Source organism: Anopheles gambiae, chromosome 2 (assembly GCF_943734735.2).
Source record: "Anopheles gambiae chromosome 2, idAnoGambNW_F1_1, whole genome shotgun sequence".
NCBI classification, from domain to species: domain Eukaryota; kingdom Metazoa; phylum Arthropoda; class Insecta; order Diptera; family Culicidae; genus Anopheles; species Anopheles gambiae.
Genome location: NC_064601.1, coordinates 115,485,906 through 115,504,583, shown reverse-complemented (window position 1 = coordinate 115,504,583; position 18,678 = coordinate 115,485,906). Strand labels below are relative to the sequence as shown.

Genomic DNA, 18,678 nt, shown 5'->3' with positions numbered 1-18,678 from the left:
TAGAAACAATATGGGCTTCAGGACTATTTCTAGGACTGATAAGACCTTGGTATCGGTTCCAGGAGCGTTGTATAAGTTTAGCATCTGTTTGGCGAGGGATATGTGTTAGGGTCAATTTCAGAACCAGTAAGGTTTCAGGATCAATCTCTCTTGATGTATGCCGTAGATTGCAGATATATCTGAAACTAAGGCAGTGAAAAAAAACCTAGGATATGCTCCCGAAATTATTTTAAGTACCCCTCTAAACGTGCCAAACAAACTAATTTTCCCAAACTTCAAAATCTCTCTCTTTCTCGTCGTCGTCGTACGTACCTGGTTGCTTGGATCATCGCTCGAGTGTAGCGAAAGCGTCGTGGTCAGCTGCGGCGACGTTTGCTGCGAATGATTGTTGAACATTGTCGGCGAGGCGGGCGATGCATGGTGCACTTGGATGCCGATGGAGCCGGTCGATTGGTTCAGCCCGCCGAGCGAACTCTTGCCACCCAGTGCGCCGGTCGAACCCATCAGCGTGTTGCCGGGACCGTGTGAGTATGGCCGGGGTGCACGGGTCGGCGAGGTCGTCACGGTGACACCGCACGACGTGATCTTGGTCTGCGGTATGCCCCACTTGTTCTCGCCCGTTATCGTCACGTGCTGGGAGAGGGGCGGCGGGATCGAGTTGCCCAGCAGGGCGCCCCCACTGCCACTGCTGGCCATCATTCCCTTGATTGCGACATTTCCGCTCGAATGGTGGCTGTTGTGGTGGTTGTGGTGGTGTTGGTGGTTGTGGTGGTGATTGTTGCTGCTGTGCATGATGATGTTGTGCGAGGTGGAACCGCCGTCCACCATCGAGGGACCCCCGTTCGGTGTGACGCCGGGCGTCAGTTTTTCCGGATCGATCGACACACCGGCTCCGATGTCGCCGTTGAATTGATTGATCAGCTGCGACGAACCGAGGCGCGACTTGTGCAGTCCTCCCATCGATCCGCCGGCATTGTTCAGCCGTGTCGTGCTCTTGTTACCACCGCCACCGCCCGAGTGCAACCGGCCGGTGCTGCGCGAGTCTCCAAGTTTCGGACGGTTCCGGGTGTACCTGTAAGACAGAGAGAGAGAACAGGGTTGTAACATTGCGCTGGGGAAGTCTTCTCGTTGCGCATTGCTGCTTACCCGGTGTGATGTGGTGTTGGCGAGACAACGGTAGTGCCACCGTTGACCACCGTGCTCGTACCACTCGGTGCACTGCTTGGGACGCCGTTGGCCGCGTTCATAAAGTTGGTCAGCAGCGCCGGATGGATGGTGGAACTGAGCGTCGTACCGTTGGAGGTGTTGATCACCGTTGTCGACATCAGGGCACTGCTGCCGCCCGTGTGCGTGTGACCATTGCTTACGATGGCCACGTTCGGGGTTTTCGATACGATGGCGCGTCCATGTTCGAGCACGTGCTGTTGCTGTCCCTGCTGGGAAGTTGTGTAGTTTGTCGAGCTGCTAACACCCGTACCGCTCTGCTGCAAACCCACAGTAGACGTGGGAGTTCCATTCGCCACGCTACCCTGGACGCCAGCAGAATACGCAGAGCTCGCGTTCGTCCCTATCGCGCTGGATGTGGATGGCGGAAGGAGTGGTGTGGCGGACGAATTGAGGTTCACAATCGTCACACCACCGGACGCGGTCTGCTTGATCTGACTGCTGTTGGTGAGCTGGCGTTGGCGCACGACCGAGGTCACCTTGTCGGTGAACAGCACCGGATACTTGGTGCACAGTTTGGTCGCCTCGTTCAGCAGGATCGTTTGCAGCGGCCGATCGGCCCGGGGCAGATGCTCCAGCACAAAGTCGAGCGCAACCTGCGCCCGGTCCTTGCCGCAGCGCCCAATGGCGGACAGTATTTGGGCGGCAAACCCGACCGTCTGCGGCACGGTGTGTGCGATCAGCTTGAACGCTTCCGTGTATTCGGCCAGCTTGATCGGTTTCGCTTCGGCCAGCTTGAGCAGCACGAGCAGGGCGGCCGCGGACAGCTGTGGCCGCGTGGTGGCGAGCTCCAGCAGCGCGGGAATGCTTTCGGTCAGGCAGGATGGTTTCAGCTTGGCGATCGTGACGAGCAGCTGCAGTATGACCAGCTGCTCCTGCAGCTCGCAGCGCGGCACAATCTCGACGAACTTCGGCCCGGCATCGTTGATCGGGTCCGGGGTCGCTTCGTAGATCTGGGACAGCACGTGGCAGAGCCCATAGTTGCCGCCAAGCAGCGACTCCAGGATGACGTGCACGTGTGGAGAAAGCAGGTACGAGTATTCGATCGCGGCCGACGACAGGTAGCTGGCCAGGTTGCGCGACAGCTCGAGGTTACCCTGGTTGAGAAACTTGACCGCCACTGGCAGTGTCACCTCCATCACAACCTGCTTGTTGTAGTTCTGCAAAGAGGCGAAGGAAACGAGGTCATTAGATGTGCCTATCATCTGCATCATCAGTCACTGGATTCGTACCAGAAATATGCTGGAAATGATGTCGGACGATATTTTGGCGTGGGGTGGATCCACCTCCTTGCCCGAGGGCTGCAGATTGTACCGCAGGCATGTTTCGAGCAGATTCACCAACCCCGCACAGTGCTTTTCTATCGTGTGCGTCTTCTTGATGCAGGACGTTACCCTGTTGATGCAGATCTCGATGACCGACTGGTCGTTACTGTTGTGCAGATAGTCTTCATGCGATATGATGGACGAAATCTCTTGCAACTGTTGTGCGAAAAAAAAAAGGATATCCATTGCAACGTGTACATACATTTGGGGTCTCTTACACGGTTCACACACTTACCACCTCCGTCAGATCGTTCACAATCTCGTAGTCGGCAATCGAAAACAGCTCTCCCGCCCGGGACAGGTCCCTTTTGGACAGAACGGTAGTAAACAGGTCATGCATGATGTTTGCTGACCACTGCTGCTACCGTGCAGTTCGTTGCTTTACGATTTACGTCAATCTCACGGCTTCTATTCCGTTCGTTCTATGTTGTGCTTCGCCCAGGCAACCAATCTATCGTGCCGGATGTGAGGCTGTGTACAGCATCTTGCGCTTTTGTTTTCTGCCTTTGCGTTTTACCACGTTCTCACTGTACGGTCGCTTGTGCAACTTGCTGTTTATGCATCTTTTATCATGCGTGGCTAAACCTTGACTTACATTGGCTAAAGAAAATAGTTTCCCTACGAACGAGATGCGAGCACGTAAAGGAGGAGAGTTTAATTGGACGGTTCTACTTCCTGGATGATGATGAAGGGCGAGCTTTCGCACAAAGAAAACTCATTAACCGTTGTGCGGTAGATAGTCTTTGCTGGTTGACACACTTTTAAAGGAAGCAGGAAGCTTCCTTTCGGGCTTATTAGGAGGTGGTCTTGCTGGGTGGGTGAAAATGCAGTGCATTGGGAAGTTCTGTAAGAGATAATGGAAAAAATCTGTAAATTTTACAGTCTATGAATATTGTCCTCTTTGAATACGTGCAAGAAAGTGGACTTTTGTATCCAGAATATTTGTTTTATAATATTCTTCTTCGTATGTCTTAGTCTAATGTCCCCCGGGTGTGTGATTGCAGGCTAAAGGGAGAGCTAAGATGGTTCCCCCCTATTCTGTTTTGTAAGGGATTTTATTTATTTCAGCTTGAATCCGAGATACATTTTAATCATAATTAAAATTGGTTGGTATATGTGTATGAGAAAACACGACTCAGATAAGAATCCGGCCCACGACCGGTCTTGCAAGAATCATCGCGCATACCATTGCACTATCGGACCGTCAGAAACGAGAAGCGCTAAATTGGTATTTAATTTTACATTACTTGTTTGAGTTAGAACTCCAGCGCCGTTTTTTATGATTATAAATCTTGACAATATATATTTCACTAAAAAGTTTGAACTATCTTTTCATTCATTCAGCAATGCATTTTTCGTTTGTTGCAAATGACCAATCTCCTCGAGATGCATCTGGTGAACAGTTACGTTTACTATCATTAAGGTTCATTGACTTCAGTACGAGAGTTCCTTGCGGGGTAACCATTTCTTTCTGATGTTTGTTCTCGAAGCGCCAGCGGCTTGAAACACAGCGTGGCGTGTAGAGTTACATCGGCACGAGTGACCGGACGCCCCGAGTGTATAGCAACGGGGCCGAGAACCGATATAATTGTTTGCCGATGATGAGTACTCGATTGCATCATCATTATTCATAACTACGCTGATGAATAGCGAGAATCTAATGGATCTAGGTAGCCGATGCGATTACCCTTTTTGTTTGAAAATAATGCAACGTAACAAAATGGGTTTGACGCGCGCTACATGTAATGTTGGGATTTTGTTTTAATGAAAATATTATAGATTGTCGTAGCTTTGCTTGCATATTTTATTCTAAAGCTTTTTGAATTAGCGAATATACGTTTTTTAACGGTAGTATACAGCTTCAAGATTCGGGATAAGCGATCAAGCGTCACAGCAAGCTAGCTGATCTTGATCGACTGCGATCGACGAAGTTGTGAGACATTCGGACTGCGTACTGCTAGTAGTCACGTGGAGCCTATAGTCAGTGATTTTGCTCTTTAATGCCGTCATGCTGGAACATTTAATCGGATTGCCATCCATTGCGAGTCGCGATTCGGGAAAACGTTGGAACAGTGGCGGAATTGTGGTGAGACGGTTGTTCATGAACGAAAAAAGATACATCTTGGGGAAATTACAGCCAGTAAAATTCACCGACACAATCTGATTGCCATTAAACATCAAATATTCCAGTTCTGGCATCGTGATCGGAGTGGAGGTGCGGATCGATTCGACGTTGTTTTCGCTGATAGTGATTGAAATTAACGTTGGAAACTTTGCAAAAAAGCTCATATCAATCCGTTTCAAATTGTTTCGATCAAATCCGATGTAAATAAGGTTTGGTAGCTTGCCCCAATGTCTGGGTAGTTCGGTGAGTGCGTTATCGTTGATGTACAGCGAGCGCAGTTCCGAAAAAGTAAGATTGCGCGTATCGAACTGCGTGATATTGTTGGAAGAGACGAGTAGTCGGATAAGCGAACCATAGGTAACTGGTGACGTAGCCTCAAAGCGGACGATCCGATTACCTTCCACGTTGAACCGTTCCAGGTCCGGCATGAAGGCAAACATGGACATATCCAGACGGTCCAGCTGATTCTCAGCCAAGCTGAGGAACGTTACGGGCAGCTTGGTTTTCGGTGGCGTGGTGATCGGAAACAGTTGACGAATGCGATTACGCGTCAGATCGATGGCAGTCAGTTTGGGATTGTTCACCAGCACGTCTAGACGCAGCGCTGTCAATGCACACTGCTTGATAAGCAGCCCCTCCAACTCGATCATATTGGAGAGTGTCGGTGGTATACGATCGAGAAGACAGTTCTCCACGTATAGTCGCGTCAAATGACGGTTGGTGCCAGCTACTAACGACCGAAGCATTACGCCATTGACAATTTCGATTTCGGTGAGTGTGTTATCTGCCGGCACTTGGAACACGGGATCCTTATAGGCCATGTACGAAATCTGCTCAGTTAGCGTGGCAATTCGTTGCAAGAACGGACCAGAAGCACTGCTACTGACGATCAGCTTTTCAATGCTTAATGCTAAATAATACCTATTTTGTTCGATATCGATAGTTTTACGTATTCTGGCTCCTCCGTCCGAGGTCATGTTGATAACTCCAATGTTACAAGAAAACAGATTGCCTTCTAAGCATTGGGCTGAGCAGGAAGGTAGACCAACCAGGCTAAGGAGAATGCACAGAAGCAATACTGCAGCTGAGGATGAACCGTTACTGTTAATGGATAACAATTTGCAGAATGTTTTCTATCCAACAATACAAACCAGCCATTCTACAAATGAGTAGATCCTTCAACCACATCACACTGTTTAAAACTGTCGAGTACGTTGAAACGATCGTACAATTTAAGGATTGGCTGTATTGTAAGTTTTTGCTTGCAAATTGTGTTTTAATTTTGAATTGCAGTTGAATAAAGTATCCAGAAAATTATATTCTTAATAGGGTAATAATCTTCTAATTTGAATGTTCGTAGAATGCATTTGCTATGATACGCTTTTAGTACGTTAATGTGTTTAGATATATTTTATCGCATTGCATCGTGGAACTAACACAGTCTAACAAAATAGGTTTGCGATGGGGAATATATGTTCTTGAGATGTGGTTTAAAATATTAAACACTAATGATATATTTGCATGTATATTTTATTCTGAAGCTTTTTTTAATGTGCAAATACATGATAGGTTATCGTTAGTTTCAAATCTCCAAAGTAGGCACAAGCGATTAAGCGTCACAGCAAGCTAGCCGACCTTGATCCAGTACGATCGATGAAGTTGTGGGACAGTCGGACTGCGTAGTGCCGGTGGTCACGCGAAGTTGAAAATCAGTGATTTTGCTCTTAAACACCGTCATGCTGGAACATTTAATCGGATTGCCTTCCATTGTCAGTCGCGATTCAGAAAATCGTTGAAACAGTGGCGGAATCGTGGTGAGACGGTTGTTCATCAATGAAATAATGTTCATCTTAGGGAAATTACAGCCAGTAAAATTCACCGACACAATCTGATTGCTTTCGAACAGCATGATATCTAACTCTGGCATCGTGATCGGTGTGGAGGTGCGGATCGTTTCAACGTTGTTTTCGCAGATAAAGATTGCATTTAATGTTGGGAACTTTCCAAAGAAACTCATATCGATTCGTTTCAGATAGTTTCGATCAAACCCGAGGTAAACGAGATTTGGTAGCTTGCCCCAATGTGTGGGAAGTTCGGTGAGTGCGTTATCGTCGATGTACAGCGAACGTAATACCGGAAGAGTAAGATTGCGCGTATCGAACTGCGTAATATTGTTGGAAGACAGAAGTATTTGGATGAGCGAACCATAGGTTACTGGTGCCGTAGCCTCAAGGCGGACGATCCGATTACCTCGCACATCGAACAGTTCCAGTTTTGGCATGAAGGCAAACATGGACATATCGAGATGTTCTAGCTGATTCGCAACCAAGCTCAGGGATGTTACAGATAGCTTAGTTTTCGGTGGCGTGGTGATCGGAAACAGTTGACGAATTCGATTACGCGTCAGATCGATGGTGGTGAGTTTAGGATTGTTCACCAGCACCTCTAGGCGCAGCGCTGTCAATGCACACTGTATGATAAACAGCTCCTCCAACTCGATCATATTGGAGAGTGTCGGTGGTATACGATCGAGAAGACAGTTCTCCACGTATAGTCGCGTCAAATGACGGTTCGTGCCAGCTACTAACGACCGAAGCATTACGGCATTGACAATTTCGATTTCGGTGAGTGTGTTGTCTGCCGGCAGTTGGAACACGGGATCCTTATAGGCCATGTACGAAATCTGCTCAGTTAGCGTGGCAATTCGTTGCAGGAACGGACCCGAAGCACTGCTACTGACGATCAACTTTTCAATGCTAAATGCTACATAAAAGCTGTCTTGCACGGTGTCGATGGCTTTACGTATCTTAGCTCCTCCGTCCGAGGTCATGTTGATAACTCCGATGTTACAAAAATACATACTGCCTTCTAAGCATTGGGCCGAACAGGAAGGTAGACCAACCTGGCTAAGCAGGATGCACAGAAGTAATACTGCTGCTGAGGATGTGCAATAGGTTACAACCGTTATAGTTAGCAGACAATATGTAATGGAATGTAGTATATCTTACAGTACACAGCAGTCATTTTGCAGATGGAGAGGACAGGTCCTCCAACCACAGCACACTGATCAAAACTGTCGAGTCCGATGAAACGATCGTATAATTTGGGGATGGACAGCACTGTAGTTGTCGCTGACAAATTGTGTTATAATTTTGAACTGTAGGCAATTCCAAACACGGTAACAATGTTCTAATTTGATCACGACACAACTGTGACGCACTTTTCATGCGTTAATTTGTGTAGATCTATTTATCGCATTAGATCGTGAAAGTCACATAGCCTAAAAAGATGGATTTGTGATGGGGAATATATGTTCTTGAGATGTGATTTAAAATATTAAAAACTGATGATAGATTTGCATGCATATTTTATTCTGAAACTTTTTGAATTTGCGAATACACTATAGATTCACGTGTCAGAACGAACTATCAAGCATCACAGCAAGCTAGCCGCTCTTGATCAAGTGCGATCGATGAAGTTGTGGGACAGTCGGACTGCGTGGTACCGGTGGTCACGTAGAGCCTATAGTCAGTGATTTTGCTCTTTAATGCCGTCATGCTGGAACATTTAATCGGATTGCCATCCATTGCTAGTCGCGATTCGGGAAAACGTTGGAACAGTGGTGGAATCGTTGTAAGGCGGTTGTTTGACAACGAAATGAGGTTCATCTTAGGAAAATTACAGCCAGTAAAATTCACCGACACAATCTGATTGCTTTCGAACAGTATGATATCTAGCTCTGGCATCGTGATCGGAGTGGAGGTGCGGATCGTTTCGACGATGTTTTCGCTAATAATGACTGAATTTAACGTTGCAAACTTTGCAAAAAAGCTCATATCAATTCGTTTCAAATTGTTTCGATCAAATCCGAGGTAGATTAATTTTGGTAGCTTGCCCCAATGTGTGGGAAGTTCTGTGAGTGCATTATCGTCCAAGTATATTGAGCGCAGTTCCGAAAGAGTAAGATTGCGCGTATCGAACTGCGTTATATTGTTAGAAGAGACGAGTAGTCGGATAAGCGAACCATAGGTTACTGGTGCCGTAGCCTCAAAGCGGACGATCCGATTACCTCGCACATCGAACCGTTCCAGGTCCGGCATGAAGGCAAACATGGACATGTCTAGACGTTCCAGCTGATTCGCAGCCAAGCTGAGGAAAGTTACAGACAGTTTGTTTTTCGGTGGCGTGGTGATCGGAAACAGTTGACGGATTCGATTACGCGTCAGATCGATGGTGGTGAGTTTAGGATTGTTCACCAGCACGTCTAGGCGCAGCGCTGTCAATGCACACTGCATGATAAGCAGCTCCTCCAACTCGATCATATTGGAGAGTGTCGGTGGTATACGATCGAGAAGACAGTTCTCCACGTATAGTCGCGTCAGATGACGGTTCGTGCCAGCTACTAACGACCGAAGCATTACGGCATTGACAATTTCGATTTCGGTGAGTGTGTTGTCTGCCGGCAGTTGGAACACGGGATCCTTATAGGCCATGTACGAAATTCTCTCAGTCAACGTGGCAATTCGTTGCAGGAACGGACCCGTAGCACTGCTACTGACGATCAACTTTTCAATGCTAAATGCTACATACAAGCTGTCTTGCACGGTGTCGATGGCTTTACGTATCCTGGCTCCTCCGTCCGAGGTCATGTTGATAACTCCGATGTTACAAAAATACATACTGCCTTCTAAGCATTGGGCTGAGCAGGAAGGTAGACCAACCAGGCTAAGCAACATGCACAGAAGTAATACTGCTGCTGAGGATGTGCAATAGGTTACAACCGTTACCGTTAGCGGTCACAATATGTTACGGAATGTAGTATATCTTACAGTACACAGCAGTCATTTTGCAGATGGATAGGACAGGTCCTCCAACCACAGCACACTGATAAAAACTGTCGAGTCCGATGAAACGATCGTATAATTTAGGGATGGGCAGCACTGTAGTTGTCGCTGACAAATTGTGTTATAATTTTGAACTGTAGGCAATTCCAAACACGGTAACAATGTTCTAATTTGATCACGACACAACTGTGACGCACTTTTCATGCGTTAATTTGTGTAGATCTATTTATCGCATTAGATCGTGAAAGTCACATAGCCTAAAAAGATGGATTTGTGATGGGGAATATATGTTCTTGAGATGTGATTTAAAATATTAAAAACTAATGGTAGATTTGCTTGCATATTTTATTCTGAAACTTTTTGAATTTGCGAATACACTATAGATTCACGTGTCGGAACGAACTATCAAGCATCACAGCAAGCTAGCCGCTCTTGATCAAGTGCGATCGATGAAGTTGTGGGACAGTCGGACTGCGTGGTACCGGTGGTCACGTAGAGCCTATAGTCAGTGATTTTGCTCTTTAATGCCGTCATGCTGGAACATTTAATCGGATTGCCTTCCATTGTCAGTCGCGATTCGGAAAATCGTTGCAACAGAGGCGGAATCGTTGTAAGGCGATTGTTTGTCAACGAAACGAGGTTCATCTTAGGAAAATTACAGCCAGTAAAATTCACCGAGACAATCTGATTGCTTTCGAACAGTATGATATCTAGCTCTGGCATCGTGATCGGAGTGGAGGTGCGGATCGTTTCGACGATGTTTTCGCTGATAAAGATTGCAGTCAATGTTGGGAACTTTCCAAAAAAGCTCATATCGACCCGTTTCAGATAGTTTCGATCAAACCCGAGGTAGATTAGTTTTGGTAGCTTGCCCCAATGTGTGGGAAGTTCGGTGAGTGCGTTATCGTCCAAGTATAGTGAGCGCAGTTCCGAAAGAGTAAGATTGCGCGTATCGAACTGCGTGATATTGTTGGAAGAGACGAGTAGTCGCGTAAGCGAACCATAGGTTACTGGTGCCGTAGCCTCAAAGCGGACGATCCGATTACCTCGCACATCGAACTGTTCCAGTTCCGGCATGAAGGCAAACATGGACATGTCTAGACGTTCCAGTTGATTTGCAGCCAAACCGAGGAATGTTACAGCTAGCTTGGTTTTTGGTGGCGTGGTGATCGGAAACAGTTGACGAATTCGATTACGCGTCAGATCGATGGTGGTGAGTTTGGGATTGTTCACCAGCACGTCTAGGCGCAGCGCTGTCAATGCACACTGCATGATAAGCAGCTCCTCTAACTCGATCATATTGGAGAGTGTCGGTGGTATACGATCGAGAAGACAGTTTTCCAAGTACAGTCGCGTCAAATGACGGTTCGTGCCAGCTACTAACGAACGTAGCATTTTAGCATTGACGATTTCAATTTCGGTGAGTGTGTTGTCTGCCGGCAGTTGGAACACGGGATCCTTATAGGCCATGTACGAAATCTGCTCAGTTAGCGTGGCAATTCGTTGCAGGAACGGACCCGAAGCACTGCTACTGACGATCAACTTTTCAATGCTAAATGCTACATACAAGCTGTCTTGCACGGTATCGATGGCTTTACGTATCTTCGCTCCTCCGTCCGAGGTCATGTTGATAACTCCGATGTTACAAAAATACATACTGCCTTCTAAGCATTGGGCTGAGCAGGAAGGTAGACCAACCAGGCTAAGGAGGATGCACAGAAGTAATACTGCTGCTGAGGATGTGCAATAGGTTACAATCGTTGCTGTTAGCGAAGAATATGCTACGGAAAGCTTGATATCTTACTGTACACAGCAATCATTTTGCAGATGGAGAGGACAGGTCCTCCAACCACAGCACACTGATCAAAACTGTCGAGTCCGATGAAACGATCGTATAATTTGGGGATGGACAGCACTGCAGTTGTTGCCGACAAATTGTATTTTAATTTTGAATTTTAGGTGGTTTCAAACAGAGAAATAATGTTCTAATTTGGATATTCTAGACCACAATTGGTTAATAAATCTCATTTCATTTTACCGGAACTAGAATGGCTCTTTGGAAAATAGAGAATTGGTAATTGAAATGTAATGAATACTGGGATGTATTAATGTGTTTATTTGCCTATTTGCTTAACAAGGCATAACTTACCCTTTAGCCGAGCCGGAGGTGCCTTGGTCCAGATGTCAAACACATGGCTAATGATTGCAGGGTTTCTCAGGTCATTTGATACATTTGAGTTTATTTTTGGAATGTTTGTAATATAAAGTAATACATTCGTGTGGCTTGATACATCGGCTAGAGCTTGAAATCTCCTCACAATTAGTTGAAAATGTGTGCAAACATTATCAGCACTATGGAGGAACCCTGCGTATTCCAAACAAAAATATTTAACTGCGCTGTCAATTATTCTTCAATTAAGATGATCTATCCCACCGCTACATACTAGTCCAATCTAGGCCAATTATATTCTTGTAATAATAGTCAATGATTCAATTTTGCACACAGCTTTTCTATTTTAAAATTGGTTACAATATTGTACCGTGTTAACCTTCACAGCATATTTTTCTGGATTTACCTACAAAAAGCAAAGACGTCGTAGAACACGCCATGCTTACATCTATTTGATCCTTTTTAAACAAGCTTTTCTCAAGCTGATCTATATAAGGAAGTAGAGCATCGCACGGAAGAACGGGATTGCCATTCATTGTTAATTGAATTTGTGGATATTTGTCATAAACAGGAGGAATCACGGTAAGTCGGTTGTCTGTAAGGTCCAACAAGGTTATGTTGGGCATGTCACATCCCGAGATGTCGAAGGTGGTGATTTTGTTACCGTTTAATGATAACCGAAATACTGGCAGCTGTACAGGGGACGAAGCACTCACAGAGGTGATTTGATTTTTATAAAGGTAAATCATTGTTAGATTTTGATACGGTTTAAAATAGCTCAAGTCCAACTGGGTTACCATGGTACGGTGCAGTGCAAAATAGTTTAACTTCGGTAATCTTTCCGGCATAGATGGCAACTTATTGATTATGTTTGATCCCAGCGCAAGATTTTCGAAATTGGGAATTGTCAAGTTTCTCAGATTGATTAATGTGACTTGGTTTTTTTCGAAGTAAAAGGTTTTAAAGTTTTGGAAGGTAATTCTTGTTGACACCTCGAAATGAATAATTTGAGTTTCTTGCAGATTGAGTAATGTCAGCCGCGACATCGATGCAAGTACAGTCATGTCAAAACGACTCAGAGGGTTGCCGGAGAGCATTAGCTTTTCAATGCTTAACATCCTCGCGGGTCGTCCAGTTACTGGAAGCAGTTGCCGAATTTGATTGTAGGATAGATCCAGGGTTTTCAGATTCTGATTGTCTACTAACAGATCCAGTCGGAGTACCATTAACTTGCATTGTTTTATGGAAAGACTTTTCAACTTGATTAGCTTGGGAAGGGTAGGCGGCACACGATCCAATAAACATTGTGAAATGTCCAAGGACTCAAGATAGGTGTTTGATCCAGCTATGAAAGCTCGCATCTCTGGAGCATACCCAATGATAATTTCACTGATGGTGTTCCCGTCCGCAATTATGAAGGTGGGTTCTCGGTAATGAAGGTACACAACTGAATCCACGAAGCCGGTAATCCTTTGTAGAAATGAACCAGAAACAATGCTACTTACGATTAGTTTCTGAATCTGAACGACGGCTTCTCTTTCCATTGTTTTCTTTAACAGAACACCTCCATCTGAGGTCATGTTGACGATACCCAAGACGCATGAAGACAATGTGCGACTTATGCACTGTCCGCTACACACGTGCGTTTCTAGTTGATGCCACGTAAAAAGGAACCAAAGAAGCGCTGACAAAGAAACGTGTATTTATGTCACACAAAACAAAACAAACACAAAATTAGGTAAGAATTAAAAAAAACCTCACTTTACAGCCCTTACCACGAACACCGATCATCGTTGGGAGTATTTTTTGAGTGTGGAAATGACAACTCTTGAAACACGTTGTTGTTTAACGACTTATGAAGGTTGTTTCCTCGGGCACAGGTATTAATACCCGAGAAATGGAATACGATAGAAATTGCATTATAATGTGTGCAATTTATCCCGCATTTTGTTTTCATGGTAGAAGAAAACAAAAACAAATAGTACTAAAAATCAACACAGCAATATGACAACCACGAGAAGAAAGATTACATTTACAAATTATGTTATTTAGTTATACTATTGTGTGGCAACTTTGAAACTATTTAAAGCTAACTGGAATGTTTGAACGTAACGCTGTTCTAAAGTATGTGCACTTAAAAGTATACCTAACGTTGATGAATTCGGTTGAGGTTGTTTGAAATGTGAGAGTATATGTTCATTGTTTTATCATAAATCGATTCCAGACTTTTGCACAAAGCCTGTTTATTTATTAACCCTTTTTAGCTTTCTTTTAACAATATGTAACGCTGTAATTAATACTGCAGTTGCAGTATCACACGTTTAATGTTTGCTCTTTTTTTCTATACCTGGAAAGATTATTGTTCGTTTCGGAAATGAAACACTATATACAGTGAACCCTCTCTTATTTGACACCTCTCCAATTTGAAAAACCTCTCTTATTTGAACATTTTGCACAGTCCCTTGATTTTCAGTACATTTTTGTTCTTCTAATTTGGAAAACCTCTGAAATCTGTGTCCCTCTTATTTGTGTATGGTGTTGCCATGGTTATTGAATAATGTATGCTCAAATTGGCAATCCTGTTCGCAGTTTCCTATAGCAACAGTTAAGGCTGCATACTAAATGTTCTGTCTCTTTCTTCTTTGGATGGACCTTTCATTCACTCTCCACCTCTGTAATTTGAAAACCCCTCTTATTCGACAGTCCCATCGCCTCTCAAATAAGAGAGGGTTCACTGTATTATGATGCATTGAAATGCTATGTCCATTTTATCACAAGTTTATATGCTTATATTTGCTTCTTAAACAGTAGGAAACTATCCCGAAAAAGCAAATGACAGGTAATTGACAAGCGAACCTGAAACAGACAAATGGATATTGTAGAAAATACCTCAAATTCAATTCCAAGTCTCCAAGTTATATTGTTTAAAAAAAATGATACGGTGCTGAATGTACTTAGTGATTTTGAGATCGTTGGCATGCTTTGCCAAATTAATTAATGAGTTCATACGTCTGTTTTGATTCATTCGTTCATTTGTACCACGGCTAACATCCATTGTTTATTTAACTGATAAGCGCTGCAGCACACAACTACTTGAAAAATGAATCGGATTTATGTCTATAAATTAAAGCGTGACCCTAAGAAAGCTACAATGCATCACAAAATAATGTATTCTTAGTTCTTATAAAGTGAACAGTAGCTAAAATCTTAAAAATGTTTAATTTAATTTGCATGAAAGATAACATTTTATTGCCCGTTTGTAACATGTCGATAGAACAGAAGCCTCGATAACAGCCTTATCGTGTATCACTTGCCACAACATTCCTGTATTTGTTTTACTTGCAAAGAGTATGTTTTACCACAGGTAGGTGAATCAGGTTCGGGTTCTACCATAAGGTCGTATTTTTGAATTTTTTCCTTATAATACAGCAAAGTGTCGCAAAAAAGAAAATTCCAGTTAATTGAAAGGCGAATGTTTGGATACTTTTCATAAACAGGAGGGAATACCGTAAGGCGATTTTGACCGAGAAGCAGCAAGGTTATGTTAGGCGTATCGCATCCAGTCAAGTTGAATGTGGTGATCTGGTTATAACGTAAATCAAGGGTGCTAACAGATAGCCGTACAGGGGAGGAGGTGCGTACGGAGGTGATTTGATTGTACGAAATATCAATTTTGTTCAGATTTGGATATGGTCGGAAATAGCTCAAATCCAACTGGGTTAGATTGTTGGACATTAGTGATAAGGAGTTCAATTTAGGTAGTGATCTAGGAAGGAATGGCAACCGTGTAAGAGCGTTTCCATCCAAACCGAGGGATTCAAGTTTGGGCAGTGTTAAATTTCTTAGATCAAGTGCTGTAATTTTGTTAGCTTCCAGCCAAAAATCGATAAGATTTTTCATTGTAATGGGTAACAATGCATTTAAACTAACAATCAAATTTCCCCCAACATGAAGTTTCAATAATTGAGACATGGATTTGAAATCAGTCATATCAAGATGTTGTAGTAGATTGCCTGAAAGTACCAGTGTTTCAATACTTAACATCCTCGCAGGCCTTTCGGTGGCTGGGAGCAGTTGTCGTATTTGATTGTAGGATAGATCCAGGATTTTCAGGATCTGATTGTCTGCGAACATATCCAGCCGGACTACTGTTAACTTACATTGTCTTATGGAAAGATTTTTCATTTTCGTCATTTTGGGAAGCGTCTGCGGCATACGATCCAATAAACATTGGGAAATTTCCAAGGACTCAATGTGCGTATTCGATCCGGCTATAAAAGCACGCATCTCTGGAGCAGACCAAATGGTAAATTCACTGATAGTGTTACCGTCCGGTACTTGAAAGGTGGCTTCTCGGTAGTTTAAATATGATACGCTATCTACAAAGCTGGTAAACCGTTGGAGAAACGGTCCCGAAGGACTGATGGACACGATCATCTTCCCGATGCGCACTTGTTGAGCTGCTTCAAATGCCTTCCGTAGCCTGGCACCTCCGTCTGTAGTCATATTTACGATAGGGATGGAACAAGTACTATAGAATATGCTGCCAACACACTGTCCATAGCACAAGTGCATCCCAAGTTTGAGCCACGTTAACACGATCCACCAGATCACTGACGAAGAAATGTATTATGGGATGGTGAAACACATAAAGGATGTATTTGTTTCGTGCCTTACCGCGAGTGATGATCATGGTTGGTAGTAAATGTCGTATGATTGATCTGCACAACTTTAGATTTACTTGCTTAGTTTTTGTGAGGGTTTCCATTGGCTGGCTCTGGCATTTATACCATCAATAACTGAGCAGCCATATTAAATTGTTTTATAATGAGGCCGGTAATGCACACTTTGCAAATTATTATATATTCTGGCCGTTGTTTGTGAAAAAATAAAAATATTATTGAAAATAAAACAAACAACACGGTCAAGTTTATCACGTACCCAATAATGCAATAATTTATAATATTTCAACAAATTGTGTTTTTTTTTTATCAAATTCTTATCACAAGTTTAGCTGTAAGTATGCATCCTCATAAAGAGCAGGAAACTATTGCATACAAATGGACTTCAATTGATCGAAAGCTGAAAGTTAGTATACTTTTCACAAACAGGGCAAAATCGATTGCTCATTGCCCTTTCTATAAGACATTCTATTAGAATGCTTGCGAGAAACAGTTTTTTTCAATACTTAACATACTTAACGCCTGATCAAAGATATCTATTCGGAGCTCTGCCAAATTTCCCCACAGCAACAGTTGTATGGATCACTATCCTGCATCAATCACAGATGTGTGTGTGTGTGTGTGTCTAGTTCGTGACATAGCCACAGGATCCAGTAAAAGCGTTAGTGTCAGGAAGGTATTCAGGATCCTCATTTTCCAGGTCATACCATGAACGATGCTTATGTTTGATTTTATTGCTTTTTGGTACGAACTATCTTGGTACGTTTTTTTGTGTGTAAATTAAATTATCCAAATTAAATTACATCCAAATAAATCATACTGCTTTATAACTAGAGTAAAATAAATCATTAGTAAGCTATTGAACTATTGAAGTAACTTCACTGAAAAATACCTACAGTAGGACCTAGTTACTTAATCAGTACGAATTTTCGACCGGTTTATTGATATCTTTTCTGATCAACTTAGTTTATTATAACAGTTAGAAATGTTTTTACTTGAAGAAGAATGTTACTAATATTTAAGTGGCACCGTTTCATGCAACAGTACTATTGCCGTAAACATAAAGATAATATTTTACAATTTATTACTTTTGCACACTGTTTGACATTGTTTGGAGTACCTTAAACATCAAAGAGATTGGCCACAACATTCCTGCATTTTTTTCAAGGATAGATAGAAATGTCCGGAAGTACATTGGGAAGCATGAACCGACTGTATCTTAAGTTTTGAACTTAGGATCTGCTCTTTCAAGGGCAGCAATGTTTCGCAGATAAGCGTATTCCAACTCATTACCAGGTGCATGTTTGGATAGTTATCAAAGACCGGAGGAATAACCGTCAGTGGATTTCCAGTGAGGAGCAGTGAAGTTATGTTTGGCATAATGCAGCCGGTGATGTTGAACGTAGTGAGCTGGTTTTGCATTAAATTCAGATGCACAACAGACAGACGGACAGGAGATGAGGTGCGTACTGTTGTGATTTGATTGTTCGAAATGTCAATGTTTGTAAGATTTGGATATGATTCGAAATAGCTCAAATCCAACTGTGTCAGCTTGTTTTTATATAGTATGAAGTATTCCAAGTTCGGTAGAATTTTGAGGGAATGTGGCTGGGGAGATTCGCGTACGAGTTGGCGTATTTCATTACAGCACATGTTCAAGGTTGTTAGCATCTGGTTTGCTAACACCATATCCAATTTAAACGATGTCAACTTGCAATCTCCTATAGAAAGACTTTTCAGTGTGGTCAATTGGGGTAATGTGATCGGTATACGAGCTAAAGAACAGTGTGCAATGCTCAGGACTTTCAGGTGGGCGTTTGATCCAGCTACAAACGCACGCATGGCTGGAGCACGCCAAACAGTGATTTCGGTTATGGTGCTACCGTTCGGTAAATGGAAGATGGCTTCCCGATAGTTATGATACACAACCGAATCTAGTAGGTTGTTGAATCTATGCAAGAAAGGTCCGGAAGCACTGTTACGCACGATCATCTTGTTGACACTCACTTGCTTCCTCGTCGTAAAAGCGTTCCTTAATCTAGACTCTCCATTCGAGGTCATATTTGCGATATCGACGTAACAAATTGAAAAGGTTTCGCTGGTACACTGCGCGAAGCATAGATGTGTTTCCAGCTGGTGCCACGTTAGCAGAATCCAAAGGAGCACTAAAAAATGAAACGTATATTTGTACTATTAACTGTTAAGCAAAATTCACACTGCCAAGGTCTTACTAAAACTGAAAGCCATTATTAATGTATCACTTGTAAACTGTGAAAGCACTTGCTTAGCACTTGTTGCATAAATTTAT

At 43.4% G+C, this 18,678-nt stretch overlaps 7 protein-coding genes across 14 annotated transcripts in view; all 7 read right to left on the bottom strand.

Annotated features, from left to right (window-relative positions):
• Positions 1–18,678, bottom strand: part of LOC1269750 (protein melted) — a 34,565-nt gene that overhangs the window by 5,420 nt on the left and 10,467 nt on the right. For 4 of the 8 annotated variants that reach the window (XM_061651492.1, XM_061651497.1, XM_061651498.1 and 1 more), the window contains exons 2-5: positions 2,785–3,167; positions 2,457–2,705; positions 1,147–2,384; positions 313–1,072 (exon numbers count right to left, since the gene is read on the bottom strand). In XM_061651492.1, coding sequence (XP_061507476.1) covers positions 313–1,072; positions 1,147–2,384; positions 2,457–2,705; positions 2,785–2,889 — 2,352 coding nt within the window. In that variant the 5' untranslated portion in view covers positions 2,890–3,167. Of the gene's footprint in view, positions 1–312; positions 1,073–1,146; positions 2,385–2,456; positions 2,706–2,784; positions 3,394–18,678 lie in introns of all 8 variants that reach the window. The other 4 variants (XM_061651493.1, XM_061651496.1, XM_061651499.1 and 1 more) reach the window with 2 other exon arrangements.
• LOC1269752 (chondroadherin-like protein) lies at positions 4,397–5,688 on the bottom strand. The gene has a single exon (XM_308401.3). The coding sequence runs from the start codon at positions 5,649–5,651 to the stop codon at positions 4,431–4,433; it is 1,221 nt and encodes a 406-aa protein (XP_308401.3). The 5' UTR covers positions 5,652–5,688; the 3' UTR covers positions 4,397–4,430.
• On the bottom strand, positions 6,284–7,922 carry LOC133391013 (leucine-rich repeat protein soc-2-like). The gene is made up of 2 exons (XM_061640551.1): positions 7,683–7,922; positions 6,284–7,611 (listed from the first exon to the last, which is right to left on the bottom strand). Exons 1-2 carry the CDS (start codon positions 7,696–7,698, stop codon positions 6,284–6,286), a joined length of 1,344 nt encoding a protein of 447 aa, XP_061496535.1. The 5' UTR covers positions 7,699–7,922.
• Positions 8,025–9,698, bottom strand: LOC5666871 (leucine-rich repeat protein soc-2 homolog). Its single transcript, XM_001687864.2, has one exon. It carries the CDS (start codon positions 9,408–9,410, stop codon positions 8,103–8,105), a length of 1,308 nt encoding a protein of 435 aa, XP_001687916.2. The 5' UTR covers positions 9,411–9,698; the 3' UTR covers positions 8,025–8,102.
• LOC3290377 (uncharacterized) lies at positions 9,846–13,356 on the bottom strand. The gene has a single exon (XM_061647382.1). It carries the CDS (start codon positions 11,172–11,174, stop codon positions 9,924–9,926), a length of 1,251 nt encoding a protein of 416 aa, XP_061503366.1. The 5' UTR covers positions 11,175–13,356; the 3' UTR covers positions 9,846–9,923.
• On the bottom strand, positions 14,781–17,138 carry LOC5666870 (PH domain leucine-rich repeat-containing protein phosphatase 2). The gene is made up of 2 exons (XM_061651562.1): positions 16,366–17,138; positions 14,781–16,301 (listed from the first exon to the last, which is right to left on the bottom strand). Exons 1-2 carry the CDS (start codon positions 16,454–16,456, stop codon positions 14,995–14,997), a joined length of 1,398 nt encoding a protein of 465 aa, XP_061507546.1. The 5' UTR covers positions 16,457–17,138; the 3' UTR covers positions 14,781–14,994.
• LOC133392194 (leucine-rich repeat and death domain-containing protein 1-like) lies at positions 17,274–18,633 on the bottom strand. The gene is made up of 2 exons (XM_061651577.1): positions 18,602–18,633; positions 17,274–18,535 (listed from the first exon to the last, which is right to left on the bottom strand). The coding sequence occupies exons 1-2, from the start codon at positions 18,615–18,617 to the stop codon at positions 17,499–17,501; spliced, it is 1,053 nt and encodes a 350-aa protein (XP_061507561.1). The 5' UTR covers positions 18,618–18,633; the 3' UTR covers positions 17,274–17,498.

Coding starts and splice junctions, on each gene's coding strand:
- LOC1269752 (XM_308401.3), bottom strand. CDS start 5,651: ATGACCTCGGACGGAGGAGCCAGAATACGTAAAACTATCGATATCGAA.
- LOC5666871 (XM_001687864.2), bottom strand. CDS start 9,410: ATGTTGCTTAGCCTGGTTGGTCTACCTTCCTGCTCAGCCCAATGCTTA.
- LOC3290377 (XM_061647382.1), bottom strand. CDS start 11,174: ATGTATTTTTGTAACATCGGAGTTATCAACATGACCTCGGACGGAGGA.
- LOC5666870 (XM_061651562.1), bottom strand. CDS start 16,456: ATGGAAACCCTCACAAAAACTAAGCAAGTAAATCTAAAGTTGTGCAGA. Junction 16,302..16,365: donor AACCATGATCATCACTCGCG/GTAAGGCACGAA, acceptor TTTCTTCGTCAG/TGATCTGGTGGATCGTGTTA.